The sequence below is a fragment of the Panulirus ornatus genome, chromosome 1, assembly GCF_036320965.1.
Source record: "Panulirus ornatus isolate Po-2019 chromosome 1, ASM3632096v1, whole genome shotgun sequence".
Classification (NCBI taxonomy): domain Eukaryota; kingdom Metazoa; phylum Arthropoda; class Malacostraca; order Decapoda; family Palinuridae; genus Panulirus; species Panulirus ornatus.
Window position 1 is genome coordinate 19,141,652 of NC_092224.1, and position 21,390 is coordinate 19,163,041.

General features: G+C 38.4%; 1 protein-coding gene across 4 annotated transcripts in view; it reads left to right on the top strand.

The window, feature by feature from the left end:
- Positions 1-21,390, top strand: part of LOC139760265 (galactose mutarotase) — a 145,639-nt gene that overhangs the window by 95,996 nt on the left and 28,253 nt on the right. For all 4 annotated transcript variants that reach the window (XR_011715331.1, XM_071683417.1, XM_071683328.1 and 1 more), the window contains exons 2-5: positions 24-143; positions 742-835; positions 12,571-12,722; positions 20,238-20,333. Coding sequence is in view for 3 of the 4 variants with exons in the window: in XM_071683417.1 (XP_071539518.1) it covers positions 36-143; positions 742-835; positions 12,571-12,722; positions 20,238-20,333 (450 nt within the window). In the remaining variant the exon portion in view is untranslated. The remainder of the gene's footprint in view (positions 1-23; positions 144-741; positions 836-12,570; positions 12,723-20,237; positions 20,334-21,390) is intronic.

Genomic DNA, 21,390 nt, shown 5'->3' on the forward strand with positions numbered 1-21,390 from the left:
ACTAATCTAAAGAATATTCACAGGCTCCTGATACCATGGGAATTTCAGAAGAAAATTTTGGTGAGTTTTGTGATCCTGACTCAGGAAAATTAACTACAGTCAAGCGTTATACTTTCACCAGTGGCTCAGGAGTTGAGGTTCAGGTGTGCACAACTTTTTCATGTTCTTTACATTTCTCTTGTAACTGTGGGAATATATTTGCTTCAGGTTTCATTTCCATAGTGAGACATAATAAAGTTGTACTGTTTGGAGAGGAAATGAAGTTTTGTGTGGTTAGTGATTTGTCAGTCCATTTGGTAGGAATGGTGGAATAGAAAATGTTACGTGTTACAGATGTATTAAGGGAAGTAACACTTACCTGAAAATTCACAAATGTGTTAATTCGTTGCTGGAGAGGGCTTTGAAATATGAATATATGTTAGGTGAATAGTTATTAAAAAAGTAAACAATATATTCTTAATTTTAGCATATGAAGTTTTTCCGCATGCTGTATGCTGAAACCTAATTGTTTTGGCATTGCTGTCTGAATACTTTAAGTCATGGATGGAATATCTGAATGAAATAAATAGAAATAATGCTCATGCTGTCATACTTAAATTGCCATAAATAAAGTACTGAATAAAAAGAGAAAAGAAATCCCTACCTAATACTTATTTGTGTACTTACAGCCTTTTCTGTACCAATGAATGATTAAATGTATGCATTATGTAGCTGTAGAAAGTTCATGCATTTTCCTTACAGGTGATCTCTTATGGTGCTGGAGTTAGTGCCATCCTGGTCCCTGATAAGTCAGGGAAGAAGGACCATGTGACTTTGGGTTTTGATAATTTAGAAGGTTGGTGTTTTTTTGTGTACTTTACTAATCTGGTGTAGAGGTTTTATAAATTTTCCAAACTTATAGTAGCACAATGGTGTATTGATTTACTTCTTTTGGTTTGCTTTTTATCGATGACCTTTGTTTAAAGTCTTTTAACAGGACTCTTAGTTTATTTAATCGGCTCATTTTGCTTTTTCTTAGTTTTTCAAGCTTGATAGTGGTGGGAATGTGTCACCTTGATAGTGACAGATAAGTTTTTCTTAAAACACAGGATTTTATTTAGAAATTTCAAATGATATTGAGTCTAGATTGTGCAGTCTCTGTACAAGAATTTTGACGATTATCATTCAACGTAAAGCATCAGGATTTATTTGCAAAGCATATCCTATTACCTTCTTATGGTGGGAATATTATATGTCTTGCATCTTGATACAGTCAGAGAAACCAGGTGACATGATTTATCACCTCTGTTCTCATACCTTATGAAATTGAGAGGGGAGGGATACAGCTATCTCTTGCTTAATGATATTTCTGCCATTTCTGTTCTTGGAAATATTTTTCTTCTACTAATTATTAACTATGGCTTGTCTCAAGAAGAAAAGGCTTGTATATTTGCTTGGAAGCAAGAAAAGATGTGTTACAAGTGAGATTTCAAGACATATTGGTAGGAGTCAGTCCACCATTCAGACACTGTTTTTATTTTCCTCCCTGAAAAGCTGAGTTTAATTGAACTAGAAAGATAATTTAAGGCAACTGATAACCTGACAAGGATGGTTTTTTTTAACTCTTCATGCTTCATGAGGTTAACAGTTGCCATCCTAGTCTTCCTAAGTTAACTAGATGCAGCTTTTCAGGGAAGGATGACAGTCACACCTGTGAATCTCTTGAATTCTCACATTGGAAGAAAAGAAAAAGTGTCTTAGTAGTAAACTCAGCCCTGCCAGTATGTTTTGAGATCTCGCCTGTAGAGATATTTTTGCTTCCAAGAAAGATTATAGGCCTTTTCTTCCTGGGACAGCAACTTAGAACCTGTTGTAATCTAATGCTAGAGGAAAAATATCACCTGGAACAGAAATAGCAAAATTTCATTCAACACACGAAGAGCATCTGAGAGTTGCAGCCCTCCACTCTCAATACCATGGGATAACTGTGGCTGCAAATCAAGTCATATGACCCCTAAGACTGTACTATGCTACCAAATATACAATACACCCACCCTTAATTTAACCTTATTGACTTATTGAGTTTGAAATAAGATTAATCTTATCATATTTTATATAGCTTTTTCATTTTGAACTTTTGATATATATGCCAAAATCTGGTACAAAAATTCTCAGATAAATGAAGTTTGGAGAGAAAAATTATATAGAAAACTGTAGAAAGCAATTTTAGATTATTGCCATATAATTGGAAAATGGTTTGAAATAAGTAAGTTAAAGCTAATTTACGTATTACATATTGTGATAATGGCAATATGAAGTAGTATAAGATGGTTATATGTGATTCATAAAGTACTTTTGTACCTTGTTAAAGTACAATGAAAAATATGACAGAAATCCTAAATCTACATACATGCTTTTAGCTATTACTTTCATTGCATTGACAGTACCTCATCTAACATCTGTTCAGCATTGCAGACTGTCTTTATAGCGTCATGCTTGCAAATTGCTTGGAAAAAAATTAATAAAACATATGTAAGGGTTTAGATTTTCAAGACTGTACAATGTTCGGGCCATGAACTTTTAAAATACAATCTAAATCAGAGTAATTGTGCCTTCAGCACATTTTTTTTCCATGTGCTTAATGCATCTGGTGTATTTGAGTTTCTGTTTAAAAATCTTGTGTGCTCTGAGTGTCCATCTTCTGGTGTACTAAAGTTTGTATCTGGATATGAATCTGGTGAGCCTTGGGTGTCCATCTTTTTGTCATTCACATCAGCACTTCACAGTATCATGATCATAGGAATCTTCTAACTCACCCTCAGCAAAAGATTCATTACTAGTGTGATGTAAAGGCCCAACATAGAGATTGATAGAAAGTGGACCAAATGTAAAAGATTTGGGTTTCATCATAAATGAAAAAGTTCACTTGAGAGAGCATTTTGAGAAGAGGGCAAAGTCAAGTGATGAGTGGTATGATTGTGAGAAGTTTCTCCACAAGAGATAGAAACCTACTAATGAAATTATTTAAGGTTTATATACAAGGGGAGAAAGAATACTTTCCACGCATTCCTCTCCTGTCATAGAAGGCGACTTAAGGGGACAGGAGCGGGTGGCTAGAAACCATCCCCTCCTTGTATCATAACTTTCTAAAAGGGGAAACAGAAGAAGGAGTCACGCGGGGAGTGCTCATCCTCCTTGAAGGCTCAGATTGGGGTGTCTAAATGTGTGTGGATTTAACCAAGATGAGAAAAAAGGAGAGATAAGTAGTATGTTTGAGGAAAGGAACCTAGATGTTTTGGCTCCGAGTGAAACGCAGCTCAAGGGTAAAAGGGAGGAGTGGTTTGGGAATGTCTTGGGAGTAAAGTCAGGGGTTAGTGAGAGGGCGAGAGCAAGGGAAGGAGTAGCACTACTTCTGAAACAGGAGTGGTGGGAGTATGTGATAGAGTGTAAGAAAGTAAACTCTAGATTGATATGGGTAAAACTGAAAGTGGTTGGAGAGAGATGGGTGATTATTGGTGCATATGCACCTGGGCATGAGAAGAAAGATCATGAGAGGCAAGTGTTTTGGGAGCAGCTGTGTGAGTGTGTTAGTATTTTTGATGCACGAGACCAGGTTATAGTGATGGGTGATTTGAATGCAAAGGTGAGTAATGTGGCAGTTGAGGGAATAATTAGTGTACATAGGGTGTTCAGCGTTGTAAATGGAAATGGTGAAGAGCTTGTAGATTTATGTGCTGAAAAAGGACTGATGATTGGGAATACCTGGTTTAAAAAGAGAGATATACATAAGTATACGTATGTAAGTAGGAGAGATGGCCAGAGAGCATTATTGGATTACATGTTAATTGATAGGCACGCGAAAGAGACTTTTGGATGTTAATGTGCTGAGAGGTGCAGCTGGAGGGATGTCTGATCATTCTCCTGTGGAGGCGAAGGTGAAGAGTTGTAGGGGTTTTCAGAAAAGAGAGAATGTTGGGGGTGAAGAGAGTGGTGAGAGTAAGTGGGCTTGGGAAGGAGACTTGTGTGAGGAAGTACCAGGAGAGACTGAGTATAGAATGGAAAAAAGGTGAGAACAAAGGATGTAAGGGAAGTGAGGGAGGAATGGGATGTATTTAGGGAAGCAGTGATGGCTTGTGCAAAAGATGCTCATAGCATGAGAAGCATGGGAGGTGGGCATATTAGAAAGGGTAGTGAGTGGTGGGATGAAGAAGTAAGATTATTAGTGAAAGAGAAGAGAGAGGCATTTGGACGATTTTTGTAGGGAAATAATGCAAATGAGTGGGAAATGTATAAAAGAAAGAGGCAGGAGGTCAAGAGAAAGGTGCAAGAGGTGAAAAAGAGGGCAAATGAGAGTTGGGGTGAGAGAGTATCATTAAATTTGAGGGAGAATAGAAAGATGTTTTGGAAGGAGGTAAATATAGTGCGTAAGACAAGGGAACAAATGGGAACATCAGTGAAGGGAGCTAATGGGGAGGTGATAATAAGTAGTGGTGATGTGAGTAGGAGATGGAGTGAGTATTTTGAAGGTTTGTTGAATGTGTTTGATGATAGAGTGGGAGATATAGGGTGTTTTGGTTGAGGTGATGTGCAAAGTGAGAGGGTTAGGGAGAATGATTTAGTAAACAGAGAAGAGGTAGTAAAAGCTTTGCGGAAGATGAAAGCCTGCAAGGCAGCGGGTTTGGATGGTATTTGCAGTGGAATTTATTAAAAAAGGTGGTGACTGTATTGTTGACTGGTTGGTAAGATTATTTAATGTATGTATGACTCGTGGTGAGGTACCTGAGGACTGGTGGAATGCTTGCATAGTGCCATTGTATGAAGGCAAAGGGGATAAAGGTGAGTGCTCAAATTACAGAGGTATAAGTTTGTTGAGTATTCCTGGTAAATTATATGGGAGGGTATTGATTAAGAGGGTGAAGACATGTACAGAGGATCTGATTGGGGAAGAGCAGTGTGGTTTCAGAAGTGGTAGAGGATGTGTGGATCAGGTGTTTGCTTTGAAGGATGTATGTGAGAAATACTTAGAAAAGCAAATGGATTTGTATGTAGCATTTATGGATCTGGAGAAGGCATATGATAGAGTAGATAGAGATGCTCTGTGGAAGGTGTTAAGAATATATGGTGTGAGGCAAGTTATTAGAAGTAGTGAAAAGTTTTTATCGAGGATGTAAGGCATGTGTACGTGTAGGAAGAGAGGAAAGTGATTGGTTCTCAGTGAATGTTGGTTTGCGGCAGGAGTGTGTGATGTCTCCATGGTTGTTTAATTTGTTTATGGATGGGGTTGTTGTGGAGGTGAATGCAAGAGTTTTGGAAAGAGGGGCAAGTATGTAGTCTGTTGTGGATGAGAGAGCTTGGGAAGTGAGTCAGTTGTTGTTCGCTGATGATACAGCGCTGGTGGCTGATTCATGTGAGAAACTGCAGAAGCTGGTGACTGAGTTTGGGAAAGTGTGTGAAAGAAGAAAGTTGAGAGTAAGTGTGAATAAGAGCAAGGTTATTAGGTACAGTAGGGTTGAGGGACAAGTCAATTGGGAGGTAAGTTTGAATGGAGAAAAACTGGAAGTGAAGTGTTTTAGATATCTGGGAGTGGATTTGGCAGCGGATGGAACCGTGGAAGTGAATCATAGGGTGGGGGAGGGGGCAAAAATCCTGGGAGCCTTGAAGAATGTGCGGAAGTCAAAAACGTTATCTTGGAAAGCAAAAATGGCTATGTTTGAAGGAATAGTGGTTCCAACAGTGATATATGGTTGCGAGGCATGGTCTATAGATAGAGTTGTGCGGAGGAGGGTGGATATGCTGGAAATGAGATGTTTGAGGACAGTATGTGGTGTGAGGTGGTTTGATAGAGTAAGTAATGAAAGGGTAAGAGAGATGTGTGGTAATAAAAAGAGTGTGGTTAAGAGAGCAGAAGAGGGTGTTTTGAAATGGTTTGGTTACATGGAGAGAATGAGTGAGGAAAGATTGACAAAGAGGATATATGTGTCAGAGGTGGAGGGAACGAGGAGAAGTGGAAGACCATATTGGAGGTGGAAAGATGGAGTGAAAAAGCTTTTGAGTGATCGAGGCCTGAACATGCAGGAGGGTGAAAGGCGTGCAAGGAATAGAGTGAATTGAAATGATGTGGTATACTGGAGTTGACGTGCTGTCAGTGGATTGAACCAGGGCATGTGAAGCGTCTGGGGTAAAGCATGGAAAGTTTTGTGGGGCCTGAATGTGGAAAGGGAGCTGTGGTTTTGGTGAATTATACATGACAGCTAGAGACTGAGTGTGAATAAATGTGGCCTTTGTTGTCTTTTCCTAGTGCAACCTCGCGTACATGCGGGGAGAGGGGGTTATTATTTCATGTGTGGCGGGGTGGCGATGGGAATGAATAAAGGCAGACAGTATGAATTATGTACATTTGTTTATATGTATACGTGTGTATGTATATATATGTATACGTTGAGATGTATAGGTATGTATATGTGCGTGTGTGGACATGTATGTATATACATGTGTATGTGGGTGGGTTGGGCCATTCTTTCGTCTGTTTCCTTGCGCTACCTCGCTAACGCGTGAGACAGCAACAAAGTATAATAAATGAATATGATATAAGAAGCAAGGTTGAAACAGAAATATATTTATTAAAGAATTCAGAAGTACTTCACAGACAAAATCAAGGGAATGGAACTTATGGACTAGCACATAAGACTGAAAGAACTGCAACTATATAGGCTGGAAAGAAGAGAAAGATGTATGATGATATATACATGGCAACAAATTGCATATATAAAAGATGTGTTAAAACTAAAAGTCTTTCAGTAGGGAAGGTTCTGAATTAAGTCTTCAAAAATACCATGGACCATACAGAAAATTAATCAAAGGAATATGACAGCCCAGCTGGGAAGTTAGAAAGATTATTTCAATGCACTGATAGGAGAAAGAGGAAAGTATGCATGGAACAACAAAAACATTTAAAGTAAAAGGAAAATTGACATGGTTAAAATCAGTCCCAGGTGAACTTAGCATCAGTGATTGTGTAAAGCAGGTGGCAGCTGAGAAAAATATCCTCATACATCAAGCAGGACATGCGGTGAGCACTTCATACCAGCTCTGCCATTCTGGCTGTATCATGTCATTAGTATTCACCATCAGAAGCATCTGTCAATGCTGCGTGAATCTTAGCATCAATCTTAAGTGTCCCTTTCCTCTTGCCATGGTTTCCCATGTTTTTGTAAAACATGAATATGAACATAAAAATACTAGTTAGCTGGCACTTTGTAAAATCTGGCTTGTATCTGCATGTGAATGAATATAGAACTGTAAATACCTCAGCTACATATAAAAAAGGGTGATAGTAAACAAGCAAATATGAATTGCCACAAAATATACTAGAGTTAAGTTCCCCTGACATTATGGTAGTGCCACACACCTGACTGAATGTAAATTCACAGCTTACTTCATTCTGTACAGTCCAGCAGTAACCACAGGCTTACACCTGCCTATAAGGAGATATAAAACATATTTATGAGTATAAGGGTTTACTATAACATCCATAAACTGCCTACAAATGAAAAAAATGAGTCTACAGGAAATGCTTCAGAGGAATGGAAATTTGCTAGTTTAACACTGATATTCAAAAAAGCTAATAAACCACTGCCTGGAAATTATTGTCCAATGAGTTTAATGTCTGTAGTTGATAAACTAAGGGAAACATCATTCAGAGCAAGATTGTAAACCATATAGAAGACCACCACTTAATAAATGATTCTCAACTGGGTTCTGATGTAATTGCTTGTCTAAAAAATCTTTGATGTCTTTTTTTGAAATAAATGTCAATATATGTGATGAAAGTAGCGTTAAGAACAGAGGACTGGGCCTTGAGGGAATACCCTCACCTGGCCCAATTCTCTGTTCCTTCTTTTGGAAAGTTAAAAAAAAAACGAGAGGGGAGGATTTCCAGCCCCCCACTCCCTCCCCTTTTAGTCGCCTTCTACGACACGCAGGGAATACGTGGGAAGTATTCTTTCTCCCCTATCCCCAGGGATACCTCGCTAATGCGGGAAATGGCGAATAGTTTGAAAGAAAGAAGAAAATGTGATGAAAGTAAAGCAGTCAATATCATCTACTTAGATTTTAAAAAAGCATTCGATAAAGTTCCGAGCAAAGGTTACAAAAGTTGTCACATGTTTTTTGATGAAGTTGTACTTTGATGGTAAGGAAACTGGCTGACTGGCCATAAACAAAGACTAGTGATTAATGTTCAAGCCTCTGAATGGTTATATGTAACAAGTGATGTGCCACAGGTATCACTTTTAGGACTGGTCCTCTTTTTCATAGATGTCATTGGTATTGATAATGGAGCAGCATTGTACGATATCGAAATCCATGGATGATACTAAGTTGGGAATGAATTACAAGAGATACTGAATATCTGCAGCTTCAGACTGACATAGACAAACTGAATGAATGGGCTTACAGGTAGCAGATTTTTTTTGACACTGATAAATTCAAAGTTTAACATATCAGTTGTGAAAATGAAAGACTAGTTACAATATGAATTCTTTTTATCTGTGATAGGTAGATGAAGAAAAGGACTTGGATGTAATAACCTTTGGTGACCTAGAGCCAAGTAAGCAGTGCACATAAGTTAAAAGGGCATAAAGAATTCCTCAGATTCACTGGTAGGGCTTTCAAATTTAAGTCTTGGAAAATTATCTTAATCTTTACAACTCGCTGGTGTGGCTCTGTCATGAATATCTTTTCAGTTTTGTTAATCTAACTTGGGTAAAGATATAGACAAAATGTAAAGAGTACCAAGATGGACCCATCCTGAGAAACAGATGCTATCATAGATGACTATGAATTAAATTTATTTAGCTTAGAAAAGATAAGGTAAGAGGTGAACAAAAACAGTCATTCAAAATCATTAAAGACCAGTGATATTGACCTGATGAGCTACTTAAGGATAGATTTCTTTGATTTTTTTTTGTAGTAATGGATATAAACTTGTGGGCAAACATATTACCATGAATGAGGTGAAATACTTTTTTTCAGGAAAAGATTAGCTTATGGAATGATTTACCAGTTAGAGTAGTTGAAACCAATACCATAGATACATCAAACAATAGACTTGATCAGTATTTTGCTTCAAATCCATGACTAACATTATTTTTCCTTCTTTGCTATACAAAACGTTTATAGGTCTTCCTCTGTGAACAATCTGTGTGTCTTTTTATTCCTACCACACTAATTTTATAAGTTTCTCTTCTCTTTCACTGTTACAAAAAACCTCATTGTGACCCAGTGGTCTGTGTCTGTTTGAATTTATTTGCATTTATAAGGAATTTTTGTATCGTTCAAGTAAACTGCATATGGAGAAAATTGAGAGGATAACAATAGACATGATAAAGATATACATTTTGATAGCATACTACAAAACTTGTGGAAAACAATGATAATAGCAAGAATAACATTTTCTTGGTGGCCATGGAATATACCCACATGTTGTGCTTGATTGTTAAAAATATCGATGGGTATGTTCAGGTGCAATTTGGGCCCAAAGGGTTATTTTATTATCAACTTTATGAATAGTTCAAAGATTTCTTCAAAATTGTACTTATTTTTTTCACACATAATGATTTTTAAGTGCATGTGAGTCTTCATCCTTTTGCCTTTCTCATATCCAGTTAGGATAATGGTTCTTTAATTTTCCTATTAATTTACATTCAGCATTACTTGATATGATTCATACTTAATCATTTATGTATAATCTGTAGGGCAGACAACCCAGAAATGAATACATATTTCACTTTGTGTAGGGTGTTGTTTAATCTTCTGCAGAAGCAAATTAGAGGGATATCTTAGATTTTTTTAATGAGCTGAGATGGCACAGGCAACTGAGGCCCTAGTCAATGCCGTCCCATTAATGTCTCTCTCTCTCTCTCTCTCTCTCTCTCTCTCTCTCTCTCTCTCTCTCTCTCTCTCTCTCTCTCTTCTCTCTCTCCATATATTATTTTTTTTTATTATGCTTGATTTTTCATTCCTGTGTCAGCAAGGTAGCTCCAGGAAACAGGCATACATACAGATATACAAATCAACATAAACACATACATACATATACAAACTCATGCACAGACATATACATATATACACATGTACATATTAGTACTTGCTAACCTTCATCCATTCCTGGCACCACCCTGCCCCCTCCTCAACATACGTCCGAGTTTTGTTCTGACTGAGTGGTCAGATCCTGTAATGGAAGAAAGTCGGATGTATGTTAGCATGGCATGTACAGTTCATATTCCTGTACAGCATTCTTTTATCCTACTAAATTTCTATCATGATTATCAATTTTTTTTATTAACCAGCTTTGTTATATGATTCTGTCATTCTTTTTACCTTTTAAGATTCTTTAGTTTGTATTTCATCATTTTTATTTTTCAATTTGTATTTTCTTGGGGTTGTATGGTCATAAGTCCCATAGGCTGTAAGCAGAGGAGAACTTGTATTTTTATATTTTATTGTTTATTTATTATACTTGATCACTGTTTCCCACTCAGTGAGGTGGTGCCAGGAAACAGACGAAAAATGACCCATCCACTCATTTTTTTTTTTTTTTTTTTTATACTTTGTCGCTGTCTCCCGCGTTTGCGAGGTAGCGCATACATGTACATATACATACACATATACATATACATGCATACATGTACATATACATACACATACATATACATATCAACATGTACATACATACACATGCACACATATATACATATAGTATACACATACTTGCTCACCTTCAACCCATTCCTGGTGCCACCCCATAGGAAACAGCATCGCTGCCCCTTGGTTCAGCGAGGTAGTGCCAGGAAAACAAACAAAAAAAGCCACATTCATTCACAGTCAGTCTCCAGAGTCTCCAGCTATGTGTATTGCACCAAAACCATACCTCTCTATCCACATCCAGACCCCACAGACCTCTCCATGGTTTACTCCCGATGATTTGCATGCCCTGGTTCAGTTCATTGACAGCACATTGACCCTGGTATACCACATTGTTCCAATTCACTCTATCCCTTACAGGCCTCTTACACCCCCTTGTATATTCAGGCCCCGATCACTCAGAATCTTTTCCGCTCCATCCTTCCACCTCAGATGTGGTCTCCTGCTTCTCCTTATTCCCTCCACCTCTGACTCATTTATCCTTTGTCAACCTTTCCTCGCTCATTCTCTCCATATGTCCAAACCATTTCAACGCACCCTCTTCTGCTCTCTCAACCACACTCTTTTTATTACCACACATCTCTCTTACCCTTTCACATATTGTCCTCAAACATTTCATTTCCAACACATCCAACCTCCTCCATAAAACCCCATCTATAGCCCATGTCTTGCAACCATGTAATATTGTTGGAACTACTATTCCTTCAAACATACCTGTTTTTGCTCTTTGAGATAACATTCTCTCTTTCCTCATATTCTTCATCACTTATTGCTTTTATTGTTTGTTGTCAGCAAGCCATTTAGGCTTTTAACCTCCAAACTTTTCTTTGCTTCCAAATTCCAAAGTTTATATCACAACACTACACCATTTTTGTATTTATGAAATTAAAGAATGTTAGTTAATTTTCTTTTACTTGATTTTTCACATATTGCAAGAGTGAATTAGGAGTGGGTCTGGTAACTGATTGAGTACTGTTTATAGTAGAGTGACAAATCCCTTTGTTCTCACATGAGCTTAATGAGTAAGTTACTGTATATGGTGATTATAGGACAATGATGACTGAGTTAGAGCTTATTGTAAACTTAATTACTTTGTGAATGCTTAGGAATAAATAAATGTTAATTTACTTGAGTTTACATTAGGACAGATGACATGAGTCCCAATCTATTATACACATAAGATAACCTGTGTATGTGTGTGTGTCAATACTGCAGCTCCATGATTAACCACTAGAAATGTGAAACTTTTTATGCATATTAAGGGGACCCCATGGGCATGCACCTGGGTATGATTTTTTTTTTATTTGTCAAAAAAAGAAATGTTTTAACAGTAGAGAAATATAGGATGTAGAAATATGGAATATTAGAATACTGATTTCAGCCTAGGCAAGACCAGATACTTTAGTTAATGATCCATAACAAAAAACAAATAATGTATGTAGAGCATGCATTTGGTCAGGTTTGGCTCCATTTCTGAATTTGGGCTTTGCTATTGATAGTTTAAGTAGCTGTTTGTAGTTTTCACATTAACAGCAAAGTATGACCAAACAGGAGCAAGTACTCTAGTTTATCATATGCTTTCTTTGACAGATGTTTATTTTAGGATTCACTTTATGTAATTATCTACTTAACAGAAACCTCTTTATCCCAGATACCCTTCCTATAATAAGTCGTTTTGATATATTGTTAATGATAAAAGTGTGTGTTTGTGCAGTAGAAAGTAAGGGGTTAGAGCATTTTTTCTCATAATCATTCTCTTGTTTGTCCATTGTATTGCCATTGCTTTTATGAAAGTTTATGAATGTGCAGATGCAGCCTGATATTATTTATGATTTTAGAACAAGAAGAAGTTTCAAGAATCAATTTTAGTAAATGTAAATTTTTCAGGGTATCGAGAGTTTCCCTTCCTGGGTAGCACTGTTGGGCGTCATTGCAATCGTATCAGTAAGGGTAAGATCTGCATAGATGGGCAGTCATACCAGCTGAGTGTTAATGAGTACCCCAACCATCTTCATGGTGGCACGAGAGGTTGGGATAAGGTAAGTGCAAATCCTTACAAATTAAAGAGGTAGAAACAAAGCTAAGCATATCCACACTGATTCAGGAAAACCACAGAAAAGTTTATGGTGCTTGGTTATGGACAGGGGACCGTGATTTTCAGAGAGCATATCGAGGAGAAAATGCTTTCAAGTGATATGGGGTATGATTTTGAGAACTTCTGCTATTACTTATAGAAACCTTTTGATGAGTTAGTTTAATTTGTATGTATAAGAAACAAAATTGAAGTTGCTGTTTTATGGTCACCAACAAAACAAATACAGATAAATTAAAAAAAATCACAAGCATAATCTGAAGGATGAAACATATCTACTAGCATGAAAAGCAGAAAGAACTGCATCTATACATCTTAGAAAGAAGAGAAAGATATATGATAATCTTTGCATGATTGAAGGTATGAAACAAAATGTGTTAAACCTGAAAGACTCTCAGTTATTAATTCTTCAAGAATACAATGGAACATTCCAGAAATGATTCAGACAAAAATACGTGACATTCCAATCAGGGAACTAGAAGAACTATTCAGGAGAAGTAAGAAACATACAGCTAAAGAAAAATTTGCAGGTATGCTTGACCTTTGGTTGAAATCAGTCCCAGATCCAAGAATAGGTAATTATGAATTGTGGATGGCAGCTGAGAAGAATAGTCAAATTCAGTGAGCAACATGGGATGACCACTTGATGCTAACTTTGCAAGTATAACTAAATCTCATCGTAGGTACTCTTAGGTAAGTATTTCATGTGGATATACTCTCAAGCTCACAGAACAGACTGAATTGGACATTTGAAATCTTTTTCTTTCTAAGGTAGTATTCTGTAAGCGTTCTTTCCGGCCTTCCCCTTTCTTTTTTGAAAATCTTTTTCTCTGTTCCTACTGTTACCGTGTTTGAGTTGACATCCATGATTTGCAAATTGTGAGCTCTCAGTGGCTGGAAGTGATTGGGTAGATGACATCATCACAGTGATAGTCATTGATTTGTCAAGTGTTGGCCCAAAAAGAGTGAGCTGCTAGTCAAGTGTTGGCCCAAAAAGAGTGAGCTGCTATAATGACAAATGAATATTAGTGAAGTGAGGATGGCCAGCACTTCTTTACCAGAATACCTAGGGTTAGAAAGTACTGACCTTAATTCTCCTAGACATGTAGAGATTCTCTCATACTGATGGGATGCTGCTTCTAATAGAAAAGGTTTTTCAGTTTTAGAAATAGAATTTTTTTATGACCCATGGGAGGTTAATGTCTAAGGAACTGCAAATATAAGAGGTTAATATTATTGTGACATAAGGAATTTTAAGATTGGCATCATGACCTCCATTCATCTCCTTTCCCTCACATGTCGCATTGTCAGCTCTCACCTCTTATCGCTTTCCCTAATGTTAGTGTTGCAACATACGACTGGAGATTTCTTTTAGCATTTTTTTCTTTCCCCACAAAGAGACCTTGATGGTGATACATTATTCATGTCCATAAACTTAAATAAAAAGTTTTGGAAGGAGGTAAATAAAGTGCATAAGACAAGGGAACAAATGGGAACTTCAGTGAAGGGGGCTAATGGGGAGGTGATAACAAGTTGTGGTGATGTGAGAAGGAGATGGAGTGATTATTTTGAAGGTTTGTTGAATGTGTTTGATGATAGAGTGGCAGATATAGGGTGTTTTGGCCGAGGTGGTGTGCAAAGTGAGAGGGTTAGGGAAAATGATTTTGTAAACACAGAAGAGGTAGTAAAAGCTTTGCAGAAGATGAAAGCCAGCAAGGCAGCGGGTTTGGATGGTATTGCAGTGGAATGTATTAAAAAAGGTGGTGACTGTGTTGTTGACTGGTTGGTAAGGTTATTTAATGTATGTATGACTCATGGTGAGGTGCCTGAGGATTGGCGGAATGCTTGCATAGTGCCATTGTACAAAGGCAAAGGGGACAAAGGTGAGTGCTCAAATTACAGAGGTATAAGTTTGATGAGTATTCCTGGTAAATTATATGGGAGGGTATTGATTGAGAGGGTGAAGGCATGTACAGAGCATCAGGTTGGGGAAGAGCAGTGTGGTTTCAGAAGTGGTAGAGGATGTGTGGATCATGTGTTTGCTTTGAAGAATGTATGTGAGAAATACTTAGAAAAGCAAATGGATTTGTATGTAGCATTTATGGATCTGGAGAAGGCATATGATAGAGTTGATAGAGATGCTCTGTGGAGGGTATTAAGAATATATGGTGTGGGAGGCAAGTTGTTAGAAGCAGTGAAAAGTTTTTATCGAGGATGTAAGGCATGTGTACGTGTAGGAAGAGAGGAAAGTGATTAGTTCTCAGTGAATGTAGGTTTGCGGCAGGGGTGTGTGATGTCTCCATGGTTGTTTAATTTGTTTATGGATGGGGTTGTTAGGGAGGTGAATGCAAGAGTTTTGGAAAGAGGGGCAAGTATGCAGTCTGTTGTGGATGAGAGAGCTTGTGAAGCGAGTCAGTTGTTGTTCACTGATGATACAGCGCTGGTGGCTGATTCATGTGAGAAACTGCAGAAGCTGGTGACTGAGTTTGGGAAAGTGTGTGAAAGAAGAAAGTTAAGAGTAAATGTGAATAAGAGCAAGGTTATTAGGTACAGTAGGGTTGAGGGTCAAGTCAATTGGGAGGTAAGTTTGAATGGAGAAAAACTGGAGGAAGTGAAGTGTTTTAGATATCTGGGAGTGGATTTGACAGCGGATGGAACCATGGAAGCGGAAGTGGATCATAGGGTGGGGGAGGGGGCGAAAATTCTGGGAGCCTTGAAGAATGTGTGGAAGTCGAGAACATTATCTCGGAAAGCAAAAATGAGTATGTCTGAAGGAATAGTGGTTCCAACAATGTTGTATGGTTGCGAGGCGTGGGCTATGGATAGAGTTGTGCGGAGGAGGGTGGATGTGCTGGAAATGAGATGTTTGAGGACAATATGTGGTGTGAGATGGTTTGATCAAGTAAGTAATAATAGGGTAAGAAAGATGTGTGGTAATAAAAAGAGTGTGGTTGAGAGAGCAGAAGAGGGTGTTTTGAAATGGTTTGGTCACATGGAGAGAATGAGTGAGGAAAGATTGACCAAGTGGATATATGTGTCGGAGGTGGAGGGAACGATGAGAAGTGGAAGACCAAATTGGAGGTGGAAAGATGGAATGAAAAAGATTTTCACTGATCGAGGCCTGAACATGCAGGAGGGTGAAAGGCATGCAAGGAATAGAGTGAATTGGAATGATGTGGTATACCAGGGTCGATGAGCTGTGGTTTCGATGCATTATTACATGACAGCTAGAGACTGAGTGTGAACAAATGTGGCCTTTGTTGTCTTTTTCCTAGTGCTACCTCGCACACATGAGGGGGGAGGGGGTTGTTATTTCATGTGTGGTGAGGTGGCAATGGGAAATGAATAAAGGCAGACAGTATGAATTATGTACATGTGTATATATGTGTATGTCTGTGTGTGTGTATATATATGTATATGGTGAGATGTATAGGTATGTATATTTGCGTGTGTGGACGTCTATGTATATACATATGTATGTGGGTGGGTTGGGCCATTCTTTCGTCTGTTTCCTTGCGCTACCTCGCTAACATGGGAGACAGCGACAAAGAAAAATAACTAAGTAAAATATAAAACTTGAATACTGTTTTAACTCTGATTAAGACATGGTTTGCCTCCCACAAATCCTGTCACGAGTGATTTTGTGGGGATAGCTTAGACACTACATCATGCCTTGTGTTCTAGGCTTCTTTCTAAGGTTGAACTTAGTAGCTTGTTTCTTTTTATAGTATTCATCTAGGTTTGTACATTCCCTTTCCTATTCTCTTTACTTTACACCTGTTTTAGCTAAATTTATTTAGCCATTTATTTAACCCTTTAACCCTTCATTGTAGCTTGCCAAAAAATTAACTAGATCCACAAAATGATGAGTTTATAAGAAATGTAAAGTTTATATATTCAATTTCTTTTCTTTCCATTTGAAAGAGTAAGTCTTCCTAAGCCTAAAAACAGCTAACATCATGGCGAACGTGTGCTTACAACTCTTCCCAAGTCTGATTGCCTAAACACCACATATACAGAAACTGATAAGCAGTTCATTTGATTTCATGATAATTTTTGTCATTAAAAAGAACATCCTTCACTGAATCCCATTGTTTATCTGTTATTAGTTGTTTATACTTTTGGTTCCCAGAAAATTTAGGAATTGGATGCTACCACAAGGCATTGGCTTGAGTTACAGAAGTCATATGCAACAAATATCTCAACACCCCACATACACTATGAATGAATTATATTTTTGCTGTCATGACCATTCATATTTCTTGAAAGAGTAGGTTTTGATGAACTTGCTGTTTCCAACTTCAAATTCTCCCAGCATTGTAATGAAGCTGCCAAAAAAGTAAATAGGATGTATGGGTGTATTAACAGAAACTTTACATACAGAAGCAAGGATGTGATATTGCCACTATACCTAGGCCTAATTAGACCAAGCCTCGTATATACAGTGGAGTTTTCTACCCCCTTCTTAAGTAAGGATATTTCTAAATTGGAAACTGTGCAGCGAAGAGCAACTAAATTGATTCTTTCCTTTTTTAACAAACCATGTGAGGAGAGATTGTGAGAATGAACTTTGTTCACCTTAAAGAAGCATCTCCGAGGCTGATTAATAATAGGATGTTTTAAAATATTTAAAGGATTCAGCAATGTCAATATTGAACATTTCTTTACAGTAGTTTCAGGATTACCAGTGAGAGGAAATGGACTAAAACTTAGAGGTTGCCAAAATAATCTGGACTGTATGAAATATTTCTTTACCACCAACATTATTGATGCATGGAATAAGCTCCCAGAAAATTTTGTTCAGAGCAACACCCCTAATATCTTCAAGATTAGGCTTGATCAGTTGTCACTTTCTGGTATTAGATAATTCATTTAATCTATCACAGTGGTATATCATGCTACCTTTTCAACCACTGACTTCTTTCTTACCATGCTGATTAAACTATGTCACCTGCTTTGAAAGAGTAAGTAAGATTATTGTATCTTTCTTCTTATTATTTCGTTATACTTTGTCACCGTCTCGCACGTTAGCGAGGTAGTGCAAGGAAACAGACAAAAGAATGGCTCAACCCACCCACATACACATGTATGTACATAAACACCCACACACACACACATATACATACCTATACATTTGAATTCCCACCCCACCACACATGAAATGACACCCCCCTCCCCCCACATGCACACGATGTAGCGCTAAGAAAAGACAACAAAGGCCACATTCGTTCACACTCAGTCTCAAGCTGTCATGTGTAGTGCACCTAAAACACATCTCCCTTTCCACATCCAGGCCCCACAAAACTTTCCATGGTTTACCCCAGAAACTTCATATGCCCTGGTTCAGTCCATGGACAGCATGTCGACTCTGGTATACCACTTTGTTCCAATTCACTCTATTCCTTGCACGCCTTTCACCCTCCTGTATGTTGAGGCCCCGATCACTCAAAATCTTTTTTACTCCATCCTTCCACCTCCAATTTGGTCTCCCACTTCTCATTGTTCCTTCCACCTCTGACACATATATCCTCTTTGTCAATCTTTCTTCACTCATTCTCTCCATGTGACCAAACCATTTCAATACACCCTCTTCTGCTATCTCAACCACATTATTTTTATTACCACGCACCTCTCTTACCCTTTCATTACTTACTTGATCAAACCACCTCACACCACACATTGTCCTCAAGCATTTGATTTCCAAAACATCCACCCTCCTCCACACAACCTTATGTATAGCCCATGCCTTGCAACCATATAACATTGTTGGAACCACTGTTCCTTTAAACATACCCATTTTTGCTCCGAGATGACGTTCTTGCCTTCTTCACATTCTTCAACGCTCCCAGAACCTTTGCCCACTCCCCCACCCTGTGACTCGCTTCCGCTTCCTTGGTTCCATCTGCTGCTAAATCCACTCCCAGATATCTAAAACACTTCACTTCTTCCAGTTTTTCTCCGTTCAAACTTACCTCCCAATTAATTTGTCCCTCATCCCTACTGAACCTAATAACCTTGCTCTTATTCGCATTTACTTTCAGCTTTCTTCTTTCACATACGTTACCAAATTCAGTTATTGCTGTTTCCCACATAAGCAAGGTAGTGCTAGGAAACAGACGAAGAATGGCCCATCCACTCATATACACATAGATACCCATACACGCACTTATACATTTATATACATATCAACATATACATACACAGACATGTGCATATATGCACATGCACTAATTCATACTTGCTTAGCTTCATCCATTCCTGGCGCTACCCCATCCCCACAGGAAGCAGCATTGTTACCCCCTGCTTCAACGAGGTGGCACCAGGAAACAAACAAAAAGGCCACATTCGTTCATACTCAGTCTCTAGCTGTCATGTGTAATGCACTGAAAACACAGCTCCCTGTCCACATCCAGGCCCCAAAGACCTTTCCATGGTTTACTATAGATGCTTCACATGCCCTGGTTCAGTCCATTGATAGCACGTCGACCCATGTATACCACATTGTTCCAATTCACTATATTCCTTGCATGCCTCTCACCCTCCTGTTTGTTCAGGCCACGATCGCTCAAAATCTTTTTCACTCCATCCTTCCACCTCCAGTTTGGTTTCCTGCTTCTCCTTGTTCCCTTCACCTCTGACTCATATATCCTCTTTGTTAATCTCTCCTCTCTCATTCTCTCCACATCTCCACACCAACAATCACCACTGAAAAGAGAAAATAAAAACAGAGTTCTTTCTATCTCTCTTATATATATATACACACACACACACACACACACACACACATACAGCATATGAATACATATAAATGCATATAGAGAATTCAAAACTCATTCTTTAAATTCATTTTTGCATTAATTCTTTGAATGCGTTTGTGGCTCTGCTTCGTCACCAATTAGTTCATCTTTCTCTGTTTCAGTTTGTTCATCCTCAGAAACATCAGTGAACACTGTCCCTCTCTCTATGTAGTAGAGAGCCTCATCAACTAATGTTGACTCAATAAAATTGATTTAGAAGTCTGTGTTGGCAATTGTAACTCTTTCTATAGCCTACTGGTCTCTGCACCTCTTTCTGTAGCCTGCTGGTCAAGATGCAATTATCATGTCAAGATACTTTTTTCCCATTACAATATTGAATATGTTTCTGAACATATCTGCTCTAGGTATAGTGTACTGCTGGAAGTGTTTAGGGTTGTATACATATACATCCCATCCATAATGAAAGACAATAATGAAGCTTTGAAAATTTAGGAGGACCCCTTTATGATCATGGAAGTGTCAGACAACCATATGGGCTTTACAAACCAATTTTATATGCCGTTACCTTTTGTTGTATTTTATGGTGAGCTGCAATGATGCACACCTTAACTTAAATCAATCATATATATTCATAGGTGATTATACTTGTGCTCAATACTCTGATATATTCGTAATGTCAAAATCTTAATATCTCTTACACACAGTATAACTGGGAGAGCTGTGTAGTGGAAGGCAGTGTGGTATTCTCACGTGTAAGCCCTGATGGAGAAGAAGGCTATCCAGGGGATGTGCTGGCCCAGGTATGTACTTTTTAGTATTTCAAGAAGTATTTGTAAAAATGTATATTTACGTATTTATTTTACTTTGTCGCTGTCTCCCGCATTAGCGAGGTAGCACAAGGAAACAGATGAAAGAAAGGCCCAACCCACCCACATACACATTTATATACATACACGTCCACACACACACTTATACATACCTATACATCTCAATGTATACATATATATACACACACAGACATATACATATAAACACATTTGCATGTTTCATACTGTCTGCCCTTATTCATTCCCGTCGCCACCCCGCCACACATGAAATAACAACCCCCTCCCCCTGTATGTGCGCGAGGTAGCACTAGGAAAAGACAACAAAGACCACATTTGTTCACACTCAGTCTCTAGCTGTCATGTATAATGCACTGAAACCACAGCTCCCTTTCCACATCCAGGCCCCACAAAACTTTCCATGGTTTACCCCAGACGCTTCACATGCCGTGGTTCAATCAATTGACAGCAAGTCAACCCTGGTATACCACATCATTCCAATTCACTCTTTTCCTTGCATGCCTTTCACCCTCCTGCATGTTCAGGCCTCGATCACTGAAAATCTTTTTCACTCCATCTTTCCACCTTCAATTTGGTCTCCTACTTCTCATTCCCTCCACCTCTGACACATATATCCTCTTTGTCAATCTTTCCTCACTCATTCTCTCCACGACACTCTTTTTATTACCACACATCTCTCTTACCCTTTCATTACTTACTCGGTCAAACCACTTCACACCACATATTGTCCTGAAATATCTCATTTCCAGCACAACCACCCTCCTCCACACAATCCATCCATAGCCCATGCCTCGCAACCTTATAACATTGTTGGAACCACTATTCCTTCAAATGTGCCCATTTTTGCTTTCCAAGATAATGTTCTCGCCTTCCACACATTTTTCAACACTCCGAGAACTTTTGCCCCCCTCCCCCACCCTATGACTCACTTCAGCTTCCATGGTTCCATCCGCTGCCAAATCCACTCCCAGATATCTGAAACACTTCACTTCCGCCAGTTTTTCTCCATTCA